The 11,593-nt window shown below is 31.5% G+C and overlaps 1 protein-coding gene across 1 annotated transcript in view; it reads right to left on the bottom strand.

Moving 5' to 3' along the window:
* Positions 1–201: 201 nt before the first annotated feature.
* Positions 202–11,593, bottom strand: part of LOC108548200 (homeobox protein prophet of Pit-1) — a 38,992-nt gene continuing 27,600 nt past the window's right edge. The window contains exons 4-6 of the mRNA XM_017901023.1: positions 7,146–7,328; positions 4,025–4,124; positions 202–308 (exon numbers count right to left, since the gene is read on the bottom strand). Coding sequence (XP_017756512.1) covers positions 202–308; positions 4,025–4,124; positions 7,146–7,328 — 390 coding nt within the window. The remainder of the gene's footprint in view (positions 309–4,024; positions 4,125–7,145; positions 7,329–11,593) is intronic.

The raw sequence follows: 11,593 nt of genomic DNA, 5'->3' as shown, positions 1-11,593 counted from the left end.
GTAAAATGTCACATGATCCGCGTTGATTCGATTCGTTTCACTGTTTCCTTAGATGTACTTCATGGTATCTTGAAATAACGTTCACCTCTTGTCCTCCTGACAACATGATTTAGCAATGCTAAGTTGCCTCAATGAAGATACGCAGTCAAATATATAATTCGTAACGATTTCGACGAATGATCCACTCGTGTATGTTTACAATTATGTCTGATATTGCAGCATTGGTGCAGCGAGGTTAGGATGGTGGGCCGTATTCATTCTTAGAGCGGAAATACTCTTGTTGTACCACTCGTCTTCGGCTGACATTCCTGAAACAAAGGGATCGGTTGGTTTATTTTATTTATTACTGGCAACATTGGTAAGTTTCTTCTTAATTATCAGTTTCAAATATTTTTAAAATTTTGTACAATTTTTTGTATTTATTTTACGTGTGATTTTGTAAAGAAATTCGATGGATAAAGAGAAGCGAATGAAAATTAAGCAATGATTAATAAACGATTTCTTTTCAGTAAATAATTTGTCATTAATTTATTCATTCTATCTACCAAAGTGTTCAAATACTTGTATGAGTGTATGTGTATGAACACTGTACATTTATTTCTATATGTACATGTATATTTAAAATATAAATTTTCATGTACATACATATATATATATGGATATACATTTCTATCAAAATTACAATGTTTAATTGTTATATTAGCTGTATCGTCTTTATTGCTACGTATTAAGAACATTTTATCTAAAATATTAAATTTTTATTTTCATTATGTATCGTTCAAATAAGTGCGTCGTATGTATATTTTATATACGCGTTTCTGACCAAACCATATTCACACTTGACAAACGGGGGTAGTACTCCTGTTGTGTTCCTGTTCGTATAGAATGGATGAAATAGTGAAATGTTGTAGTCTTTGTACTCCTCTGCTTAGCAATAATAAAATCAAATTCTTGGATTTATGATTAACAAACAGGAAACACATTGTACATATTTAAATACTTATATTTCTTTATGATTGCTCATCTTTTCACTTATGTTAATATATAATCTCTTCGAGTCAAGCGCAGATCCGCTTTAATACGATTTATCGTTAGTCACTAACTCACGAATATCGTTGTGTATTGGTCTCTTTTAGATACCTTCTCTTTTTAAAACTTTTTCAAAACACAATGGAATTTATAAAGGGAAATTTATACCAGGCGTTTCATAAATTTCAATATCGTTAGATTTTCCATTGAATTAGGTATACATATATATCCATAATATAGGGCATAAAATCTAAATTTCTAAACTACATCACAAATATAATTTTGAGCTTTGTACTTATATTTATGTTATTTATTTCACATATAATTTCATCTTATAATTGTTTACATTTGTAATTATAATTATGAACCTCCTTTTTGTAATTATAAAAATTTGTCAAATTATATAATGTATGTACACTTATATAAAAACAAGGTATTTACATTAATCTCTATTCCATGTAAACATATAAACCCAATTAAAGGATATATCTATAGAGAATATTATTTCTTAGTATTAAGTATTAACCAATTATCGATAAATACGTATTTAATTCGTATCTATATTTGCGTCATCTATTTCACACGTAATTTTATCTTATAAATGTATAGTTACTTATATCATGAACTTGATCATAAATTTTCCACACATTTATGTACACGTATTAGAAATTACAATTATCAATCTCTATGTCGCATAAGTCTATAAATCTAATTAAATAATATATAGCAGAACACTATTTCCTAGTATTAAAAATTAATCGATTACCTATACACTCGTAGATACATAACCTGTGTTCGATTTGGTAACGCGAAGAGGAGATCAAGATACCATTCATCCACCCTTCCCCATCGGAAACAGCTCGATTGAACGAAAGTAAATTTCTTTTCTCTCAGAAAAGTAATCCGGTGAGTCGATTTAACGACTTCTCCTGGAAGTACGTCGTAATCCTTAATCTGCCGATTTGCTATCGCATTAAGGCGTTGAATGGTTACGAGCACCAGATATATTGACCGAGGGCCTACACCCAGATAGTGAATGAAAACTTGAGCACGAACACAAGCAAGGCAACCAATTCGCGAATAGTCTTGATTCGATTTTAAAGCGATATTCCATCTTGCGCCGGAAATGATGTAAGACGGCGCTCGAGCGGAAATGGAGAGAGCGTCTTGGACTGAACGAACGAACGTTTGCGCGGATGTCCGATTGCCGTTATTTCCGGTCCAACGTTTTACCAAGTCATTTAATAATTTTGGATCAACACCTCGGATAAACAATCAGAACTTCTTGTGATAATAAAAGAGAAAATATTTTTCGTGATATATTGTTATTGTTTCGTTATTGTATTTAAAAGTGATGGTATTTTATCATGTACAACGAATTTGAATTTTAAAAACCTCACCCTACTTATATACTACGATATTTTTATTTTTATTTATTTGCTAATTCTATTTATAATCGAATTATATTGGATAACGAAAATAAAATAAAATTCGAGCTTAGGTGACCGTAATTTATAGGCTATAGATGGATTAATTTTTATACGAATTTTCTTTTCATTTTTTTACCATGTCAATATTAATTCATTGGTTTCAAGAAAAATACTATGTAGGTATAAAACTGAATCTATTATTGAAGTAAAATATTTCGATATAGTTGTATATTTTTAATCATCTTTATGACAAAATTATATGTATAATTAATATTTATTTTTCAGTTTTTCCATTAAATTATTTATGATATTTCTTTGCATTTTTGTATCATTACTTACTATTTCATTTTGTATTATAATATTACTTTAAATTTTGTGGAACAGCTAACTTATCATAATTCTCCTTTTACAGCCTTTTGTTATAGACAGTACAATTGTTTTTATTATTCGTGTAATATGTAATATGTAGGTACGGTTTTAATAACAGTACTTAGAAACATCAAATTATATTCTGATTCAGTAAAAAAAAAAAATTAAAATACTCATATTATAGTTTGCACTTTACTGTCGTAGAAAATGTAATAAACTACATCTAACAATATACAAATTTTCGTTGTAATAAAAATTCTGTATTAGCAAAATTTTTATTAAATTAAAATTATATCTGTCGAACAATTTTGTTCCATAGTAAATTATACCGAGTAATAGTAATTGCCACCTTTAATATAATATTTCTATTAGAAACTAGTTAGAAAATATAACGAAAACTATAATAATTGTCATATAATAGTTATTTTATTTTCTTGGATGATAGAGATTCGTATGTTGTCATTATTTTCTTCTTAAAAAGGAAAATTTTCATTTTCTTTTTATTTCTATTCTCTAATAGTGATTTATTGATGGTTATGGCAACTGCCTTTAATTTCTATTCTATTAGCATAATGTCTAAGGTAGAAGATACTAGAAATAACGACTTTATATTTTGATAGCTATTTATTAAAAAAAATTCTCATCTTATAATGAATGTCCTGCAAAATTCACGCAAGAAGTAATTTTGATAGAAAACACAGGTTTTTAATTAAAAATTGTAAATATTGCTCAACAATGGAGAGGCGTTGTTCTTTCGTGTAGCGCTCCTTTCTTAATAATCCTGAACTGTCAGCTGACACGCTATCTTTTTTCTTTGTTGGTAACATTTTAGCGCACAAATGGCGCAAAATTCAAATCTTGCGTGAATTTTGAGACATGCTACATTTTAATTGTTCATTATTCGAGTTAACACTAGAACTATCAAAGAGGTTAAGTGACTTGTTTTGGATATTTTATGTTTGCAATTTCTGAAACCATATAGAATGTTTTTGAAAAACTTAATATTGACTTTTATTTGAACAGAAACATAATTATGTATATCTAACTTCATCCTATTAATACGATTATTATGATTTGTCTATTTAGTTACTCATTATACGTTAGTAGCTCTAGTGTTAATGAAATCACCAATCGCTTAACAGATTAGATATAATGATTATTTTAATTGTACATAGACAAAGTCCATGTAAACTCACCCATTGCATCTTGTCTCATACCAGTAACAGCAGACATATTTGACGCTGAATGTGACATAGAAAATGGCTGGGTCATACTTGGATAGGACGTCGTACCCATCTATAAACACACATTGATATATGAATTAGCTACTCGTTATACAGAGATATTGTGATGAAACATTTCATTAAATCGTTGAATGATGAGTATATATCATTAAGGATTGCAATAAATATTCATTTAACAATTGATAATTATTTCGAATTATGTTATACGTATCTCGTAATATTTAATGTTGTACGCTATTTATTTCGTATAATATTTAATTGCTACACGTTATTCATTTTCCACTGTTATTTGATTACTGTACGAAATATAATAATTTATGCTTAACAATTAAAATGTTGAAAATTATTGTAAAAAATTTTGCTTCCGAAAAAGGCAGAAATATAAATTTCTGTTTACCCTCTCTTGCAACATATTGTATTAAATAATTATATAAAAATAAAATAAAAATTACTTTCGAAAGTGAACTCTATTAAATTAGAGCGAATGTCTATAGGGGTTTAAAAAATTGTAGGCATTAAGAATTATTATTATATCGCTATGTTATATGTATAAGATTATTTACATTAATATACGATAGAAATTCAATGTCACGATTAATTGAACAATTCAATTTATATACCAAATCCATAATATAAATACAAGAAATTCGATCTGTAATCAGTAAAGATAAAAACTCATAATAGTAAAAATTGCAATCTCATTGAAAAATTAACAAAGACGATTAGAAAATGCAATGTTAAATGAAAATCATATTTGAAACTTTCTAACAAAATGGAATATGTAAATTACGTATGAATTGTTAAATAAAATATTTATAAATGATATATCAACTCCTTGCACTGAAATGACGAATCCAACTAATAATAGACTTGCAATGTCGAAGTGTACAATTTACATTTGTTCAGACTTTTATAAATACGTAAAATAAATATTGTTGTTAGCTTGTAATTGGTTATTTTAATATAGAATCAGAAGTTTAATAAATTTTTGTCATTATATGAAAAAGTTAATTTTATCAATTTGATACTTTTTATTATAAATTGAAAGTAACACAAGAAAGAATCACGTATAAATGGATAATTATGTATAAATATTTTATTTCAATATTTTATGTACTATTACACAACAAAAGTTACTCTAGTTATGGCATCCGAACAATTAAAAGATGGTAACTGACAATGAGAGTCACCTCCCAAATGCAGTTTACCTTTTTGTGGACGAGAGTAAAAATTCATAAAATATTCGACAATAACAGATTCTGTATGTAAAAAAGAATAATGACAAAGATAAAAATGAGAAAAGTCTACGTAAACTGCTATTGCATAAAGCTATGAAAAGATTGAGTTGTGTATCCGAATACGATTGGCTGTAAATAAACTTCAGTGGAAGGAGTTGATGTCTCGAAATGTGCAATTGCACGTTCCCAAAAAGTATAAAAACAAATATCATTCCTAATCGTTATCTACATATGGTTAGAATAAAATACGTAAACATTGAAAGTATAAAAAAAAAAAAATGTTAAAAACACATAAATTCTTAATAAACCAAAATTCGTTTTATTAAAAAGATACTCCTAATTAATATAATCTTTTTACTTTTACTGATAATTAAGTTACCAATTATTCTATTACTAAAAAGTGATAAGAATAGAACTAGAAAGGTAAAAAGTAGGAAAAGAAAATAACTCGTATGAACGATGTAACTCTCATTACATATACACACAGAAAATATTTGCTGCATCTAACTGAATAGATAATGCATCAAAAAGATGGGCAAGTGAGCATTAGCAAATAATTTTATCTTGCTACTTCAAACGTGACTTCGAAGATCGATTAAGGGGATCTCGAAGCTTTTTTATTGGCAAACCGATACGCTCGACGAATTATTGGCTTAATTAAACCGGTAGGCATTCGGTAATCCGTCCGACCCAACTAATCAGTCGAAATGCAATTTAGCTACATCGACCGATAGCGATGCGCCGGACGTACGCTCAGGTGCACTTCAATTTAATACCTCGGTTAAAATCATTAACGAGAAACGCATCGAATTCATTCGTAGGGATACGATACGTTGCTTGTTAGGCGTGATGCATCGATTGTCGGCGTTAACGGATTTTTCCCTTTTTTCCCTTTTATTCCCTCTTTTTTGTTTTTTTGTTTTTCTTTTTGGCATTCAATGAATTCGAAAACGTAACAATGGAATAACACCTTGGATTATCGTTGGTACGTATGAATATTTAAACGAATTTTTAGGTACTCGTGTAACAAAAGTTACGTTAATAATGATTTACCTTACATCTACATATGACGTATTTTCTCAGATAATGCAGTGGTAGTGCAACGTTGAGTTTCAGTTTGATGGTTTTATAATATATATTTTGTAAAAGAAATTTCTGATTGTATCAAAGTCTTCTCTTGATTTCACAAACAAGTGATTTCGTGTACTTGATTTCTATAATTAGAAATGATTTGCGATTATAAATAAATAATGCTTATGGTAGCTATAGTAAGACTGATATAAGAAACGAAATAAAATTAGTATCGATAAGAGACATTTGAAAGAGTACATTTAAGTCATGAAATATTTTTAAACGCAATTATTTCATTTATAAATCATAGAAGAGTAAGTTTAACCATTGATAAAATCATGACAAATCATGCTTCTGCACTTGCTTTTAACAGTTTCACAATATATTTTTATATTTTTCTAAGAAAAATTTCTAAGAATATATCAATTTTCTGATTTCCTTTTACCTATACAGAAAAAAAAGAAAAAAATTGATACAGGAAAACATAAATGAATAAAATTTACATTAATATTTTGAAATATTTTCAAAAATTTCAAAAGCCACGAACTCGATTAATAATTTCTCAGAAAATAAATTCTTAATCGTTATTGAAATCATAATGAATAATGCACCTAAGTTTGATTTTAGGAGCACACTCTGTCTTATAAGAAATATTTGACTATGTAAAAATGTTCCCATATTCAAAGAAATGATTTCAGTTCTAGTTATAATAAGATTAATACAAACAACGGCAAATGTACGAATATTTTGGAAAAATGACTTACCTGGGGGTAGCGGTTTATCCCATTTATGCTATTATGAGGATGAGGATACGGTTGATAACCTCTGCTAGCACCAGGATAAATATTCCTCATCATAGCGCCTTGACAAGCAGGAATTGGAGTCAAAGCCTTTTGAAGTTGTTTCTCTTGCTTCCGATATTTTGCTCTTCTATTTTGAAACCAGACCTATTAGTACAAAAGAGTGCAATAGTATTTAAAAATCCTGCCGTTTTAAAGAATAATTTTATTTAACTGTTCCATATCCAATTATGTTGCTAGCATAAATAAGTTTATCAATTCTTACTAATTCTTCCGATTCCTCACCCACAAATCTACAATTGTTACAATACAATTTAACTATATGTAGACCAGGGTTTCTCAATGGAGATCATATGACACTCCTCGAATTTTCGAATCATTCGAAAAAATGGAGGAATTCAAGAAGTCACGATCTTCATGATTTGAGCGCGCGTATTTTAATAAATGAAAATTTCATTGCATATATAATAGTGTATATAGGTATATGGAGTTGACCAAAAGCTAATGTCGGTATTTTCAGCTTAAAATAGCAATCATTTTCTTGAATCGAAATAATTTAACCAAGTAATGTATTCATCGATTTTATTTACAACATTTAGCCATTTTATAGGTCGCTGCATAATTCACTTCACAATTGACGTGTGATTATATTTAACAAATAATAAAGCACTGCTTTGTACCGATAATAACAAAATGTCACCATCTTCTACGAAAATCTAACGATAATTATTGCCCAACTCAATGTACGTATATATACATATATTTGCATATTTATGTAAATAAATAGGCATACAAACATCGGTATATATGTGTGTGTCTTTTTCGTTTAAATTAAAACTTTTGAATATAAGGAAAATATAGGGCAAGGTAGACATAAAGAGTATCGATGTCGACAGAGGAACCATAATTCAAATCAGGTTGAGAAACCCTGATATCGGTTGTCCCATGAGTAAACAATTGTAATTAGTTTATATCATACTTAATCAAAGAAGCGCAAATCACCTACGTTCATTTTCATAGGAATTAATCCATCTACACTCCTATCTGTAATTATTTGCTCACTACCATTTGTCCAAAATGTTCAAAGTATGGATCATACATGATTCTCAAATGCAGTTTCAGGCTAACGCCTTGAACATTATGAATTATTATTAATTGTCCATTGCAAGATAGCACCAATTTTATAAAGCACTACAAACAATTATAATTCGAATAGTTTGCTGACAACTAAATTTACGTTGAAACAATACGTCACATGTCGTTACATAAACTGAAAGTCGATTACAATGAATCAAATCAATTCTATCAAACCACAAATCAAACCTTGAATTAAAACGAAGCAATGAATCAATTTTAGGCCTGATATAATATGAAGATTAAGATACACAGGGTGTCTGATAATTGGAGGTACAAGGATATAGGAGGTGATTCTACGTGTAAAAATAAATGGAAAAGGAAGAATAAAGTTTTCACGTACGAGGCCTGGTATTCGAGAAAATTGAATTTGAAAATTCGTGGGATGCGTATAAATTTAATCGTACTTTATAAATTTTAACGTAGACTATCTTTCACGTTATTCTATCGTTCGATTTACTAATATAAGTAATACAGATGTAAAAATACAGAAAGTGTTTATGAACACAAATAGATACAGTCTGCATTGAAATTCGTCGCGTGGAAACTTGAATAAAAGGATGCATACCCCACGAATCTTTAATCGTGATTTTCTCGAAAATGAAGTCCTTTCGACTTATTTTTCGACGTAGAACCAATTTCTACTCGATTTTATCACCAGTTACCAAACACCCTGTATAATATAAATATATTCGTAAGTATAAGAAATTGGGTAATATATATATATATATACGTGATATCCATTATGAATCGACTTTGCACACGATGTATGTATACACGACACAACCGCTCAAATAGTCAATCCCGATATATCAACGTGAATCGACTTGAAAATATTCGAGGTTCATCGAAATGCATTAATCAGATGTAAACGGAGCATTTCTCTTCCGTTAATAGCCGCCAAGCTATTCTGGCTTTTCTCGGACTCCCCGAGGTAGAGTAGTTTATCTATCGCCATTTTGCATCGGGCAATTTCCATTGTTTCGCGGGATTAGTAAACCCATATTGGGGGTTGCCTGAACCGCCACCAGCGACTGCACACCGAATCCCCGAACCTCCAACGCTCTCCCCACCCTGGCCTTTAACCCGTATCCCGCCCCCTACACCCCAGACCCCTTCCACCGCTGTCTCCTTCTTCGTTTCCCCTCTCTTCTTCCGGGTTCTCGTGATTCCCTGCCGACCGACCCTTTTCCGAGCAACCCCCAGAAAGAGAAAAGCCTCTCCCCTGGTTGGGGTCGACTTGTTTCCACCCTCGTGGTGATGTTACCGGTGCCTCCTGATTGGCCAATGCCACGACTGTGACGTCACTCCAAGCTTCCTCATTGGCCAACATGTTTTATCGACATTTCTACTGTGCACCATCTCTCCTCCTCTTCTCACTATCTCTCTCTCCCTCGCTCTCTGCCTCTCTCTATCTCTATTCCTCTCTCTCTCTCTCTCGCTCGCTCTCTTTCTCTCTCGTTCTTACACGCTATCGTATGGCGAAACGGGCGACACGCGAGGGTGGCTCTACCAGGCCTGCTCTCATGCTTCCTGTGCTTTCTGTATCTTTTTGTGCGCTATTTTTGTACCCCCAATACCTCTCTGACTTGCTCTTCCCGTTGCACCAGCGCCCTCTCTGTCCGCTCTGTTTCTCCTCGCGCATATTTTTTTCGGTTTCTCTCCGCGGAACCATCCATCGTGTTTTCGAGCTATGCAACGCGAAATATCAGCAACGATGATTTATTACGAGGACGGAAAGAGGCGAGCGAATCCTTAGAGACAGGATAACGAGAGGAAAATAAAGGTCAGAATAGTGACAGACATTTTAGGGTCCATTGGCTGGTGGATAAGAGTGCAGAAGTCTCATCGACTCGTTTTGAAAAATTCATCGGTGAAAGTGAGAAAAATATTTGAGAAATGGCAGCCAAAGAAAGTAATAACAAAGTCACTACTCCTGTCACCATTTTCTGTGAAATAGAGATACCAGATATCTCCAACTTGTTAGCTTGTAATTAGCTTCACATTTTGAATTTTTTTTCATTTTCCCACCAAAGCAGTCGATCGATGCTTGACTGTCTATATCTAACAATGAGATAGATTGAAATATTTGAAAAGAATCTTTTGTTTGTTAAACTTAATTTGGCAAACGAGCCATTCGATCGGTAACATAGATTTAAACAAAGGAAATAAAGGGAAAAAATGGATTCAAGCCAAGCAAATAATACATTCGGTGCTAAAAATGAAACCAACGATTAGCAAATCACCACTGTGATGGTAGCCTCATTTTTTCGGGTCGTTGATAAATTACTCGCTAGATGTCACCGTCGTCGCGTACGTTATTGATACAAGTTGGCCTGTAAATTACATTCCCAGCACGAGGATACGTTTAATGTCATTGCTAACGCGATACTTATATTTATGCATCGTTATACGTATCGACCTGTTAGACAAGGAGACCGTGTCGATAATTTCAAAAAGAGACGTATGTGCACATACGTGCATATTTAGGTATACATCATTTTAAACTGCACATACGGAAATCACGGAACAAGCGAAGCACCACGCATAACCAATTGCGACCCGCATTTGAATTCACGGCACATGAGCCGATTTGCACTTGCACAAAAGATACTTGCATCCCAAATAATTTGAATTTACGTGTCACCCTGAGTCATTAGTTTCGCATCGAAGTCCTCGTTGTTGGGGAGCAGATGTTGTCGCGTTATTTAAAAATAATAATCAAGTATAACGAAAAATGAGCCCTACGTTGGTACTATCTTCATGATAGAACTACCATACCTGTCGATATGACTGGTTTAGGGTATTTTATTTTTGCCGTTATTGAAAATATGTAGCCACTTTTAATTTTAACTTTCGGTAAAATTAACTTTTGTTAAAATTAATGTTGGAAATATTACTGCTACTGAAAATATGTAGCTATTTTCAATTTTTAATTTTGTTAGAATTAATGTTGGTATTTATTGAGATAGAAATATGATTATATAGAGAGTGTTTACAATGTAGGGTCTGGGGGGGGGGGGGGAGAGAGAGAGAGAGAAACGGGAGAAGCAGAAATCGACATAAAAATCTAATCAACATAAAACCAATCGTTTTGGCATAATCGACTTTTATTGTTTACGAATATTCGATATTACGAGTGAGTTTCTTTCAACGTATTAGATATAACTATAGAGATAGATTAGGTTAGTAATACATTAATCCAGGTTTGATAATAAAATTATTACTGATATCGATAAACGATTAGGTTATGAAAGCAAATGTAGTACAAATTTTTT

Source organism: Eufriesea mexicana, unplaced genomic scaffold (assembly GCF_001483705.2).
Source record: "Eufriesea mexicana isolate 0111107269 unplaced genomic scaffold, ASM148370v2 scaffold1447, whole genome shotgun sequence".
NCBI lineage: Eukaryota > Metazoa > Arthropoda > Insecta > Hymenoptera > Apidae > Eufriesea > Eufriesea mexicana.
Note: the sequence above shows the minus strand (reverse complement) of the source record. Positions and strands in the feature narration are given on the sequence as shown.